Source organism: Balaenoptera acutorostrata, chromosome 1 (genome assembly GCF_949987535.1).
Source record: "Balaenoptera acutorostrata chromosome 1, mBalAcu1.1, whole genome shotgun sequence".
In the NCBI taxonomy this organism is placed as follows: Eukaryota; Metazoa; Chordata; class Mammalia; order Artiodactyla; family Balaenopteridae; genus Balaenoptera; species Balaenoptera acutorostrata.
The window spans coordinates 140,322,519-140,337,689 of record NC_080064.1 but is presented as its reverse complement, the minus strand read 5'-3'; the positions used below and the strand labels follow the sequence as shown (position 1 = coordinate 140,337,689).

At 36.1% G+C, this 15,171-nt stretch overlaps 1 protein-coding gene across 5 annotated transcripts in view; it reads right to left on the bottom strand.

Moving 5' to 3' along the window:
- TDRD5 (tudor domain containing 5) overlaps nucleotides 1-15,171 on the bottom strand; it is a 104,295-nt gene that overhangs the window by 39,383 nt on the left and 49,741 nt on the right. For all 5 annotated transcript variants that reach the window (XM_057535822.1, XM_057535838.1, XM_057535852.1 and 2 more), the window contains exons 7-11: nucleotides 10,901-11,054; nucleotides 8,720-8,928; nucleotides 6,997-7,214; nucleotides 4,708-4,920; nucleotides 4,058-4,124 (exon numbers count right to left, since the gene is read on the bottom strand). In XM_057535822.1, coding sequence (XP_057391805.1) covers nucleotides 4,058-4,124; nucleotides 4,708-4,920; nucleotides 6,997-7,214; nucleotides 8,720-8,928; nucleotides 10,901-11,054 — 861 coding nt within the window. The remainder of the gene's footprint in view (nucleotides 1-4,057; nucleotides 4,125-4,707; nucleotides 4,921-6,996; nucleotides 7,215-8,719; nucleotides 8,929-10,900; nucleotides 11,055-15,171) is intronic.

Here is a 15,171-nt window from a genome sequence, read left to right as displayed (position 1 = left end):
ATTACCAGAGGGGAAGGGGAAGGGGGGAGGGCAAAATGGGTAAAGGGGGTCAGGCCTACTATGGTTACAGATGGAAAATAAATTTGTAGTAGTGAACACGTGGTAGGGTATCCAGAAGTAGAAATATAATGTTGTACACATGAAACTTATATAATGTTATAAATCAACATTACCTCAATTACAAATAAATAATTTTGTTTCCTAAAGAGTAAATTTACAAGTTTCAATTTCATTAGCAGATAGTTTTAATGTCATCCTGAAATTGTTAGAAGCATAGTATCCTTTGAAAAAATATCCTAGGGCTTCCCTGGTGGCACAGTGGTTAAGAATCTGCCTGCTAATGCAGGGAACGTGGGTTCAAGCCCTGGTCCGGGAAGATCCTACATGCTGCGGAGCAACTAAGCCCATGTGCCACAACTACTGAGCCTGCACTTGAGAGCCCATGAGCCACAACTACTGAGGTTGCGTGCCACAGCTACTGAAGCCCGCGTGCCTAGAGCCTGTGCTCTGCAACAAGAGAAGCCCCTGCTCGCCGCAGCTAGAGAAAGCCCGTGCACAGCAACAAAGACCCAAAGCAGCCAAAAATAAATAAATAAATGTATAAATTTATAAAAAAGAAAGAAAGAAGAAATATCCTGGATTATTGAGAAGGTCTTTCTTCTATACAGATAGCAAATATCTATAAAATAAAAATCAATTCTGCTTTTTAAAAAAGCTGAAGAACACAAGAACAAATACGAAATCTTAAAAACAGCCACAGACAAAAAGGATACTGCCTTCAAAGGAACATCCATTAGATGGACAGCTGGCTTAAATATCATAAGGGAAACCAGAAGCCAGTGTAATGATACCTGCCATGTGCTGAAGATAGTAACTGCCAACCTAGAATTCTATACCTACTGAACATATCTTTCAAGAATAAGCACAAAATGATATTTTCAGGTGAACATAACTGAGTTTGCCGTCAACAAACCCTTACAAAATGAAATCCTAAAAGATACAGTTCAAATAGAAAGAAAATGTTCCCAGAGGGTTTGAGCAGCAAGACTGAAGAGCTAAGAAACTGAGAAATACGTGACTAAATCTAAATGGACATTATTATTATTATATGCAGTTATTTTCTTGAGGGGTTACAAACAATAACGTTAATTACAAAACAAAAATAGATCAGAAAAGGATGTTAAAGAAATTCGTGTTCTAATGTCCTTGCACTGCTACACACATATGCTGTACTTCCTGGAGTAATCACTGAAATAACATAGTGGAATGATTAAAAACCCTCTTCAAAATAAGGCATACAAGGTGAGAAAAAGAATAGGTAAGCCAGTGACTTTTCACTAGGGCCACTGGGTTCTCTACAGTCCTTGCAAAGTTTAGCTGTCATCTAAGGATTTGGGCGGATTTTATATCCGTACAATGATTTTGGAACGCACCCATTCTATGGCTCCCACCCTTTAAGTATTACACCCTAACTTCTAGCTGTTCTGCTATTCCCAAACAATGTCCTCTAATCCTGCAAGCCAGCAAGGCTGTAGACTGGGGAGTGACCTCAGTAAAGAAGGTGAAAAATTCCTGATCTTACCTATTGCGGTTTGACTTCCAAGGGTAGACTTCTACTTTTCTGCCTGCTTTAGATTTTGTATATGAGAGTATTAGCTCACCAAACCAGAACAAAGATATAGAAATAAAGATATGAATGAGATACATTCAGTTAAAAAGATTTATTGAGCACCTACCATGCACCAAACATTGATCTAGGCACTGGAGATACAGTGGTAAATATGACAGACAATATCCCTGATCTCAGGAACTACAATGTTGTATGTGAACAAACAATTAAGATAACACCAGACAGTGTTATAAAGATAAAACAAGGGACTTCCCTGGTGGTGTAATGGTTAAGAATCTGTCTTGCAATGCAGGGGATGCCAGTTCGATCTCTGGTTGGGGAACTAAGATCCCACATGCCATGGGACAGAAAGCCCGTGCACCACAACTACTGAGCCCACGTGCTCTGGAGTCCATGAGCCAAAACTAGAGAGCCCATGTGCCACAACTACTGAGCCCGCACACTCTGGAGCCCATGCACCACAACTAGAGAGCCCGCGTGCTGCAACTAATGAGCCTGCACACTCTGGAGCCTGCATGCCACAACTAAGACCCGATGCAGCCAATAAATATATAAATAAATATTAATGGTACAGATGAAACTATTTGCAGGGCAGACATAGAGAATGCACGGGTGGACACAGTGGGCGAAGGGGAGGGTGGGATGAATTGGGATATTAATTTTGACATAAATACACTACTATGTGTAAAACAGATAGCTAGTGGGAACCTGCTGTATAGCACAGGGAGCTCAGCCCGGTGCTCTGTGATGGCCTAGGTGGGTGGGATGGGTGGGGGAGGGAGGTCCATGAGGGAGGGGACGTGTGTGTGCTTATGGTTGATTCACTTCACTGTGTGACAGAAACTAGCACAACATTGTAAAGCAATTATACTCCAATTAAAATAAATAAATTTTTTTTTAAAAGAAAGATAAAACAAAATGATGATGAATCATTTTGACTGAAGAGGAAGAGTGCACTTTAAATTGACTGGTCAAGGAAGTCCTTCTTGGGGAAATAACATTTGGGCTTAAATTTGAACGACAAGAAGGAGCCAACCATGAGAATTCTTTGAATAAGCTATTTCAGTGACCAGCATGGGCAAAAGCCCTAAGGCCAGAAGCAGTTTAGGAAGGAAATTGCAAAGAAAACGAAAAATGGAAGCCACCTGACTGATATGAGAGTAACGGACATTGGCTACGAGTGGGTCACAAATTTAGCCCTGGCCTCCCTGATGTACTAAAAAGAAACCTAGTCAGGGCTAAAATACACCCTAGAAAACAATGCTGAGTAGTGACTTGCACAAAAACCATACTTTGCATAATTATTTATAATACTCAAAAACAGAAGTGGACTGAATTAGTCTAACAAAAAGGAACAGTCAAACAGGCTACAATGCACGTTTAGCTAATAGATTACTTACGTACCTATTAAAATTGAGAACTATAAATGTATTTATGCTATAATGTTGAGTGGAAAAATGGAATATAAAATAATATGATTACTATTTTATATAAGCCTAAAAACCCTACAAAACCCTCATCCCCAACATCCAATAAACTAAACTGAAAGAAACTCATATCAAATTTCTAAATTGAATGCATGTGAATGGTGGAATTACAGATAATGTTTTTTCTTTTTCTTTTCTCTTTATTGTGTTTTTCAGATTAAAAAAAGTAAGGAATAATCCACGTATATGTTAGCAACTGCTAAGTTATTTAGGTTAAACAGACAAATATGGTATAATAAATGTGAATGGCATGTATAATTAAGAGTTCTGAGGGAAAAAACATGAAATTAGGTGCATAATTATAGCTACATAAACAAATGTATCTATATGGATGAAAATGCCTCCTGCTCCATCCCACTCCAATCATCTCCCACCACTAGAGAATTCCTTAAAAAACATATATCTGATTGTGGCAGTTCCATTTAGTTGCTCCCCAGTCTGGACATTGTGTCCAGACTCCTGCACATGGCTATGGGTCTCCACCTTAGTTTACTGTCTACTTCTCTGACATCGTTTGCCATGCACCAATTCCAGCACATCCTCTATTATGTAGCCAAACAGAACCACTTAAAATTCCTCATATTTGAGATATTTTATGCTGCTCTCCCTTTGCCTGAAATGTCTTTCTTTTCTTGTTTGTCCAGTTATAGAACTAATCTTCCTTCAAAGTTTCATGCAAATGCCACCTCTATTATGGGGCCTTCTCTGATTACCCCGAACAGAGATGAGCGCTCTTTCTTTTGCATCTCTACCATACGCTGCAAAATTTTCTAGCAAATAGGACACAGCACAATTATTTTTGTCTACGTGCCTATCTTTCATACTGTCTACAATGATTTCTTTGAGGGCTCATTCTATGTTATATTTTTGTATTCTGAGAACCTAGAATTGTTCTTGGCATCAAATGTTTGCTGATTAAACAGGAAACAAGCAAACATACCTCTACTGGTCTCACCCAAGCCAAAGAACAGGGGATAGCCTGAGCTGGAAGCCTGGTGTAGCAGCACCTGCAACAGATAATCAAATATATGAATATTTAATCATATTTCAAAACTGCATTTTATGGAATCTCTTACCCATTCCTTGATTTAAGCTTTTCACACCATTTCAGAGTATTTTACTCATGCATTTTAAAATTAATGTCTTACACTTTAAAGTAACCTAAGAAATACACTTGTAAAAACATAATAGTCTTTGAAAACCATGCAATTAAAATATAGGTAGGATATGTATAACTGAAAATAAATAAATAAATAAAATATAGGTAGGAACAGTTCAACCTTCACGCTATATAAATGCAACTCTTAGCATGACCCGAAGAATGATTTTCTTAACATAAGATTGAAATTTAGTCTCATGGTTCATTCAGATTCACAGTCATGTGAAAGAAAACGCGAGAGATTGTAATCCAACTGTGATTATAATGACCAAATGACCATTTGCCAAACCTGCACTAAGATGAAAGGGGGTGGAATGGAGGGTAGGATGGAGGGAGAGAGGCAGGAGGAAAGGAAGAGAGATCCTAAGCCCACAGAGCTTCAGCATTACAGCTCAAAACTTAAGTTGTCCTTATTCAGTTTATTAACTCACTTGAGGAACCTCAGGGAGGACTTCTGAACAGTTCCAATATTTCCGAAGTCTGGATAGAACACTTCAACTTCCTGTTTCCCAAGAATTCGATGGATAATGACCCGATACCACCACTTATCCTCAGAAATCCTTACACAGCAGAGATGTCCCGGTTGGATAAAATACTCTGGCATGGCATATCGATCAGAAACCAGCTGATTAGAATAACAGCGCCTGCGGAATTCCATAATACACAGAAACCCATAGGGGAAGAAAAAATTAAAGATCATTTTTATTGATGTATCAAGAGCAGGAATGTCTTGGCAAAAAGCAAAGAAAAAAAATCCTCACTTTTTCTGATTTGGTAATGTTTATTATTAATACCAACTAATTTTCTTTTTCTTGTCCAAATCCCTTCTCTTTATCAACAAACTTCTTCCAACAGAAACTTACTAAGTGATTATTATGTAACATTATGCCAGGTGTTCTTGGGTGGGAGGTGAGTATATAATGTGGTAAAGTTAGAAAAAAACTTTTGGAGAGATACAAAGTAAATTATTCTTCTATGTGGCACCAATGTAAAAATCAGACATTTGTTGTACATGAATAAATCTAAAGTAACTGAAAATGTAAACATTTTACATAGTGTTTACTAACAAAGGACATGATTTTTCACTAGAGAAAAGATAATTTAGAGCAGTAGCTCTCTAAGTGTAGTTCACAAATCCCTGGGACCTTGATACCCTTTCAAAAAGTTCCTAAGATCAAAGCTATTTTAATATTTTAGTATTATTATGAAAATAGTTATTTGCCCTTTTCACTATGTTAATATTTGCATTGATGCTGTAAAAGCAAGGGTGGGTAAAATTCCCGGTGCCTTTGCTAAATCAAGGCAGTGGCATCCAACTGTACCAGTAAACATTTATTTTTCACTGCCATGCATTCACATTAAATAAAAAAGAAAGAAAAAAGAGGCTACTTTCACTTACGAATGTCCTTGATAAAGCAACAAAAATTATTAAGTTTATTAAATCTCAACCACTGACTATCTTTTCAATATTCTCTGTAACAAAATGCAAGTACAAGTAAAATACTTCCCAAGTTGTTTTAATGAAAAGCACTTTTGCATTTCAGCTGTGAACTGAATTAGCTGCTTTTTGTGCGTGTGTGGAGATTTATTTTTACTTGGAAGATGAACTAGACACTATTTTCACGGAACACCATTTTTGCTTGAAAGGTCACTCACAAACTATGTTTATTCAGACTTGGGTATTTGCCACACATTTTCTCAAAAATGAAGCAAGCTTGCCACTTCAAGGAAAACACTGACAGTATTTATTGTCAATGATAAAATTCAAAAGCTTTCAAATGAAAATTAGGATTTTGGCAATGCTGCATCCACCACCATAAACATGACAGTTTCCTAATACTTAATACTTTTCTGATGCAGTCAGTGATAATATTAATGAATGTGATTTTTTAAAGCTATATTGTGTGATGAAACATGTCAACATCTGGAAGATCTATATAACTCAGTGAACCAGTATTTTCCAAAAGACCAATACATGATGTTTTAAAATCGTAGATGGTGGTAAAATTCAGGGCCAGTTCCACTGAGTCCACACTGAGAAGTTCCCTATGCTTACTTTAATGTTAAGCTACTGCTGTCTTGAAATTCTTAATACTTTTTAAACAAGGAGTCTTACATTTTAATTTTGCACTGGAGACTGCAATTACATAGCTAGTCCTGGATCCATTCAAAGTGCAAAGGCAGAAAATGTATTTTAACATAGTAGAGTTTGAGAAGTTCAAATTCCACACAGTACTAACTTCAAGAAACTACCACTTGTCAAGTTTCAGTATACTATCAAAGAGTATTCACAATTTTCTGAAAAGGCTATTAAAATACTCCTTTTCCAAATTATGTATCTGTCAGAGGCCAGATGTTTTCATGTACTTCCACCAAAATAATGTATTTCAAGAAATTAAAGACAGAAGCAGATACTGAAATCCAACTTTCTTCTAGTAAGCCGGATATTAGAGACCTGCAAAAATGTAAAACAGTGCACTCTTCTAATTTTCATAAAAGTTATTTTTCATCAAATGTTATTTATATTCATAAAAATGAATTTATCATTATTTTTAAACAATATTTTAAATTTTTTTACAGTTTTAATTTCTATATGATAAATATTGATAAACAAAAGTTCTCTTGGGTCCTTAATTTTTAAGAGCCCTGAGACCAAAATGTTTGAGAACTGACTTAGAATGAGATACGTGAAAAATACATTGAAAACAACAGATTCCTACCGCATTTCAATCATCATGTCTTCAAGTAACTCTGATGAATCCCTGCTATAGATTCGGATGTAGAATTGACTAGGAGAGATGATATACTCCACAAAGACCCCCACGAGGGTACTGGTACCTAATGGGGGTAGTTTGCATAATTTCTTGTCCCGTACAGCATCAGGTGGGATATCATGATTTGCCATTGCCAAGTTGAGCTGTGATTTAATTTCTACTTGCTACAAGTTAAAAAAAAAATCAAAGAAACCACTATAAATCTTTGAGTAACATTTCAAACTCTATGACAACGTTTCTTAAAATATATTTCATGAGTCACCTTTATCAGAATCACCTGGCAAATTATAAAAATGAAAATTTTTAGGCTTTAGCCCAGACTCACTCACTAGAAGTGAGGCCCACAATTATGCCTTTAAAAAAATTCCCTAGGTGATCCTTACCTACATTAAAATATTAAAAGTACTGTCTTACAATATTAGGTAAAGAGTGAAAAGTGTGTCACACAACTGCCCTATGTAAAATTGAAAACATCGTACTTCAAATACTTAGGCTGAACTAAGAGTCTCATCCTACCCAATTCTACCAACAAAGGCAACTTTAAAGAATGGATTTAAAAAAAAAAAAAAAAAAAAGAATGGATTAAATTTCAGGGCTTCCCTGGTGGCACAGTGGTTAAGAATTTGCCTGCCATTGCAGGGGACACGGGTTCAAGCCCTGGTCCGGGAAGATCTAACATGCCGCGGAGCAACTAAGCGCTTGCGCCACAACTAATACTTAATACTTTTAAGGCTTAATACTGAGCCTGCGCTCTAGAGCCTGTGAGCCACAACTACTGAGCCCACGTGCCACAACTACTGAAGCCCGCGTGCCTAGAGCCTGTGCTCCGCAACAAGAAAAGCCACTGTGAGGAGAAGCCCGCGCACTGCAACGAAAAGTAGCCCCCGCTCGCCGCAACTAGAGAAAGCCCGCACGCAGTGACGAAGACCCAACACAGCCAAAAAAAAATAAATAATTAAAATTTAAAAAAAAAGAATGGATTAAATTTCAGACTAGTCTTCCGATCAAAAATACGGTTTCTCAAACACTCTCATTCTCAAATATATTATGTTCCTTCAGGCCTTTCTATTGTCCTCTAGAAAATATAGCAGGCTCTCCAAACAAAATGTTTTCCTTCCATGAAAGAAGCCAGGTGTAAAGGGCAGAAGGCAAGAAGAGTAAGCAATTAATTCCTTAGTAACTACAAAATAAGTAATAGGAGATGAGAATACAAAAAGGGAGAAGTGTGTGTGGAGATATAATAAGGAGAAAAACAATAAAAACACCCTCTAACTGAGGCTAGGTGCAGGGGCAACCTGCAGCAGTGCTAAGGCATACAGCTACAACAGAGCTCCTCAATTCTTCCCTCAAAAGCCCTGGAGGGTGGTGAAGCCTACTGAAACACACGGACAGAGAATCAGCAATGTTATCCTGAAACAACTGTCAAATCTTCGAAGCCAACTGAAAAGCCTGAAATGAGACTCAAGGAAAGCTAGTTATACAAAAGGCTGAAAACCAGAATAAATGCTGCATAAGGTGACTTCAGACCAAAGTTCTGGTCTAGCCTAAGAAATCATACATCTAGAAATAAGACTTTTCTCAAACAGAATTTTTGTCTAAAGAAACATTCATTCAGTTACTTTCCATAATGCTGAATCTCCAGGGCACAAAGCCATCAAACCTTACTCACCAGCTGTAAAGGCTTTACCACCAGATTAGGCTTCTTGCAAATCTTCTGTTCTGGCTCTTTGTGGTTTTTTGAAGGGTAATCCCGTGTAGTCTCCTTGATAACAGTAGTAGACAGTGAATTTCTAGGAGGACTGGACACACAAGCTTTGGCTTCTATTTTCTTATCTGATTGAACTAAACATGAATTTCTGACTGATGACACAGCTCCATCTGAAATGACCAATAGAGGAGCCTATGTATACCTATTAAAATAATTTGGAAACTGTTACTAAGCACATTCTATGTGCCAGGCACTGGGCAGATAATGATAGATGAGAGATATGAACCTGTCTTTGCAGACCTTTCAGTATGGAGAGATGTAAGGGAAGTTCCAGATAGGAACAAATCTTACGTTATTTATGTTGGGGGGGGGGCAAGTCTGATAAGGTTTTTTTAACTTTGGTGAAAGGTTTTATTTTACAACATCCTGATTTCAATTTATTTCTTGTTCAGCTTTAGTTGTGAACATTCATTGTTGCTTAATGTACAACGTATGTGACTACTTAATAGTCCATAATACAATGCCTTAATTTTTAGGGAATTCCCAAACCAATCACATATTTTGACCATACAATCATACAAATTTACATGTGTATGATGATTATAGGAGGCTGACACATTAAAACAGACCCCAGATAGACATAAAACCATATTGGCTCCTAAAGAAATAAACTAGTAACTGTACAAAGATGTAGGTACAAGAATATTTATCACTGTATTTTTTATAATGATAAAAATATGGATACTCTCTACATGTCCATTGACAGGAGACTGGTTAAATAAACTATAATACAGTTACATAAAATAATTATATGTAGTCAAAAAGGAAGAAATAAACTTGTATATGCTGTTATAGACTATTACCTCTATGAAGTATAAAAAGCAAGGACTTATATAATGTTTATACAATACTGTTTTGTGGAAGAAAATTATACATATGATAAATAATTATAGAGAAGAGGTCCAGAGAAAAACCACTAAAACTATTACTACTAGTTACTACCTCTGCATTGCTGGAATTGTTTAAACAAGCAAATACTGCTTTTGTAATTTTTTTCTAAGTGCAGCTAGGCTCACATATACATTTTTAAAAGTCTGGAAGGCTATATAAAAATTCTAATGGCATTTTTGGTGGGAGTAAAATGAAGAGAAATATTCACTTTCAACTTTTTACTCATCTGTGCTATCTGAATTTTTTAGAATGAATGTAAGTTATTTTAATCAGAAAAATCAACAAAGATACATTTACATTTTGTAAAAAAAACCACACAGCTGTCCACTATAGCCACTTGTAGAAACTTATAAAAATATAAGTATCATATTGTACTATAGATGGCAAGACATTACCATTAAGGGAACTGAGGAAGGAGTACATGGGATCTCTCTGTATTCGTTCTTAATAACTGCAAGTGAACCTACAATAACCTCAATAAAAATTTCAAAAGAAAAAAACCACTAAGCCAAACAAAAACAAAAGTCAAGTGCCCTAAATGCAATGTGATATCCTGGAGTAGATCCAGAAACAGAAAAAGAACAAAACTGATAAAATCGCAATAGAATCTGGAGTTTAGTAAATAGCAATGTACCAATGTTAATTTCTTAGTTTTGATAAATATATCATGGTAATGTAAGATGTTAAAATTAGGGGGAAACTGGAGGAAGGGCATATGAGAACTCTGTACTATCTTTGCAACTTTTCTATAAACCTAAAATTATCTCAAAATAAAATGTTATTTTTTTTAAATTACAACTGCTGAGTCTCAATGCACACCCATTTATTCTGAACGTCCATGTATTTCTAAGAACCTCCATATATTTCTAAACAGAGTTAAGAACCACTGAACTATCTAGTGCTTCCCCCTCAGAACACCATTTCAGGAAATTTATTTCTTCAGAATTATTAAAAAATCTGGACAATGAAGAAAGTAAACTTAAAAAACTCAGATTTTAATACAGTAACCTCATTGCAACATATATCACCAGAAAGGAGGTCATTATATACAAAACATTTTCAAGGCTAATGTGATCTGTTTGGTTGATGTGGTTACAATAACGCCTATTTACATAACCAGTGCTCTCTTTTTCCTTGTTCTTACAGAGACAATTAAAAATCAGGTTTGCATCATATTGTAATTCAACTCACCAGGTGGTAGAGGCTTCATATCAGCATCAAACACCACCAAGTCTTGTTCTCCTTCCCTGAACTCAACATGGAGAATGTCACTAAGAGCTCCAACAAGCTCGGTCGCATTTAAGAAGCCCAGGTTTTTGGGTGAAAGTTGCTCTTTAAAAATTACCTGTCACCAAAACAAAACCAAAAACAAAAAAAAAAAACAAAACAAGAATATAACATATACAGGTGCCCATGGACAATGCTTTAATTTGGACTTAGCCAAACTAAATTTGTAAGGGTGAGTTAACTCAGGCATTACAACAAACCCTTGCTTCCATGCAAGTATAATACAAACCAAGAGACCTATAATCCCTCACCATAAACTTCTAGGCCAACTTCAAGTTCCTTTTAGAGCATATGTTAAATTGAAAAGAAAATTAAGGGACATTTTTACCTCTCATTTTTCACAATGTCTGATTACAAAGCAAAAAGTCTTTTTTAAAAAAGAGGGGAACACACAAAATACAAAAATCATAATAAAACTTGATATTTCTCTATTTTCAGAGAAAGAATATTCACTACCACTTTCCACATGCAATAAAATACTATTTTTAAACATTTCCTTAAAAATTTTGTTTATTATTTCACCCTGGAAGTTGGGATAAATAGGCAGGTGTCAATGTATTTCCTATAACTGTCTGATTTTCTCACCTTGGGAAAGAAGAACTACACCAAATACAGATAGAAGAGAATATATATAAGATAGATAACAAATATGTTTGGTTTAAACTGCACAGTGAATTGGTAAGTTTGCCCTTGTTAATAAAGACGTCCCATTAAAATATCTGAATTCTTAAACTTTTGTCTCCATAACCAAGGTAAAGCAGTTGTTGAGCTAACCGTAGTTCTTGCTCTCTTCCTCTTGACTAGGTGTTAGTAGGAAATAAATCCCTGCTCTGACTTAATCACCTTGGGGAAGATCAACAGGAACACAGAGGGCAAACAGTTCTAAAGGACTGACCCTTGACAAAGGGTGGGATTTCTGCAGTGCATACTTCTTGTTGGTGTAATGCTCTGAGACCCAACTCAACTCTTTACTGACTGCTCCCAGGACACTTGTAAAAACGGGGCCCAGCGTCAGTCAAGTCACGGTTTAAAAGGGTCATTAGTATCACATCTATAGCCAATCACAGATATCCCAAGAAAGAACTGGTAGAGGACAGAAGAAGGGTGGTGGTGAGTTAGATTTGGTACTTCTACTTACTTCTTTGTACATTACACATTATGGCTTCTTTTCTTTTTATGTTCATTACTCTCTTATGGTTTCTTTACCTTCTCAGTAAGTGCCCAGTACTATGATGTGCAATTCAGCTGAACACACGACTAGGTTGGGAAGGATTCTTTTTAATGTAAGTTATCAATTTTTTGAATAAGTGATATTCAGAAGTTTTAGAAAGGTACACAGCAAAAACTAAGTCTCCAGCCCACTCCCATCCCTCAGTTGACCAGGAGACCACCTCCTTGGAGGTAACCATTACTACTAGTTTCTTGTGCAAACCATCACCAGCAGATTCTTGTGAATCTTTCCAGAAACTGTGAAAACTTGAACATGCATCATGCTTCAACATAATAGATTACACCTGTTGTATTTTTAATGAGTTAATACGGAGGTAATTCCAAATCCTTATATGAAACACAGTTGAGTAATCCTATCTCAGAAGCAGTTTCTTTTAGTAAGTTAGTTTGGTCCATCCATTGATATGTCAGATACACTGCCCTAGGTCCTTTGTTATGTTATCTTCTTTATATACTCCCAACCATAAGCAAGAAAGTAATTGGTGTATTTCTACTCCCACTCTCTTACTTCTCTTCCATCTCCAATCCATTTTGGTTGTTTTATTTTTTCCTTAGAGTTTATATTTATGCCTTCAAATATATGCATATATCCGATTACATGATTTCATTTCCTCATGGAGTAGATTTTGTAGATGATACACTCGTAGTGCAAACAGTTTATTTTCTGCAAATTGGCAGCTGGACCCAGCGGCTTGATCAGACTCATGCTCCACCCCTATGACAACACTATTAGTGATGCCATGTTCTAAAAAGAGGTACATATACTGTCTGGTTGTCTTTTTTTTTTTTTTTTTCTTGGTGTTGTTAGGAGCCATTACTGGTCGATGCCTGATCTACTATTTTATTGAGAGGCTTAACATAGTGACATTCTAATTCTATAAATTCTTTTTTGTTATTTAGTTGGAATATTTTATAGAGATATGCTCCCCTCATCTGTTATTTGGTTACACAGTCCTACCAGTTCATTCAGGAAAGTGAGGTAAGTGACTGGCTCTTTCTCTTTATTTACCATTTTCTAAGGTAATGAATTGGTTCTCTATCATCTTCCATGATAACCAATTAGTTTTTAATATCATATGAACTCATAGAATTAAACATATTTGATGGGCTTCAAACCACTGCAATTATTATCCTTATTGAAACCTGAAATAACACTTCACATGGATTCCTAAGCCCTTCTAATGTGAACCTAGTCTTTAATAGTCCTTGCTGGTCTGGAATGGTAAGATGTTCCAGGTTCAATTTATGCAATTAGAAATCCTTGTACATACAATTAAAATTATCTCATAATTACCCCCATATATCCCATAATTATTAATATGCTCTATATCAGGGGTGCCCAACCCCCGGATGGCATACTGGTACTGGTCCACGGCCTGTTAGAACAGGGCCGCACAGCAGGAGGTTAGCAGCGGGCGAGCGAGAGAAGCTTCATCTGCTGCTCCCCACTGCTCACATTACCGCCTGAACCATGCCCACCCTCCATCTGTGGAAAAACTGTCTTCCACAAAACTGGTCCTTGGTGCCAAAAAGGTTGGGGACTGCTGCTCTATATCACATTACTCAGTAGTCTCAAAAAAAACAGTACTCACATTACCATCACCAGTATAATTAATAAAAGCAGTTAACATTTTTTTCCTATGCTCACCCCTTCTCTTTCTACCATTTTGTGTAATTGTCCTTTATATTGTCAGAGTATATAGCCATTATATACTATATTCTCTTCTTTCTAACCCTCATTTGGTCTTAGTTTTATAAGTGGCGCTCACGTTCAGTTCTTTTGTTGCTGTCCCTCAAGTGAATTTGGTTACCTGAAGTTCATTCTTCAGTAGACTCCTTGAGGTCTCATGGGAACAATGGTTCTTGAGTTCTTGCATGGCAGCAATAGCTTGTCTAGTTCTGTATAGTTGAAAGTCAATTTTGCTAGCCATAAAATCCTTGGCTCACATTTTTTTTTCCTTGAGTGTTTAAAATATGTTATTTTTAAAATCCCTTATCTTCTAAACATGAGAATGTTTAGAAGAACACTGAAAATGTTCTATAACCTAATTTTGTCTCCTTTATAAGTCACTTGTTCATTTGTTCAAAGGATTATTTTTTTCTTTAAGTCCAATAATTTGGTGTTTGTCATTCTGGGTTGATATTCTCAGGTATGCAGTGTGTTCTTTCAATATATAATTTCAAGTCTTCTATTTCAGTAAAGTTCACTCAAATTATAGTTTTCAATATTTGTTCTGTTCCATCATTGGTTTTATTTCATACGTTGGCTCTTCTCTGCCTGTTTTCAATGCCTGTTACTTTCGCTTCAATCTTTCTTGTTCATTTTTTCCTAGTATTTTCTTATGAAAATTTTTAAACACAGGAAAAGGTGAAAGACTTGGACAGTGAACATCCGCCACCTAGATTATATAATTATTAGTATTCTGCTATATTTCCTTAATCATCTATATAGCCATCTACCTACCAAACCATCTTACCTTTTTTAAGCATTTCAACGCGAGCTGCAGACATCAGTACCCTTTACCCCAAAATATGTCAGTATGCACATAATTAACTGAGTTCAATATCTGTTGGTTTTTTAAACATAAAATTTACATACACTGAAATGTATAAAACTTAAGTTTATCATTCAATTAGCTTTGATAAATGCACACTGTGTGCCGCAAACGCATATTTAAGATATAAAACATTTCCATCACTCAGCAAGTTCTTTCTTTCCCAGAGAAAAACAACTCTCTTTTTCCACCATAAATTAGCTTTGGCTATCCTAGCAATTCAAATAGAAGGTATCCTACACTGTATACTCTTCTGTTCAGCAGCAAGCGTTTCTCAAATTCATCCATGTTGGTTCATCTATCAGTAGTTGATTTATTTTTAATGCTGAATAGTATTTCATTGTAAGAATATACCACAATTTCTTTATTCATTTTCGTACTAATGAATAA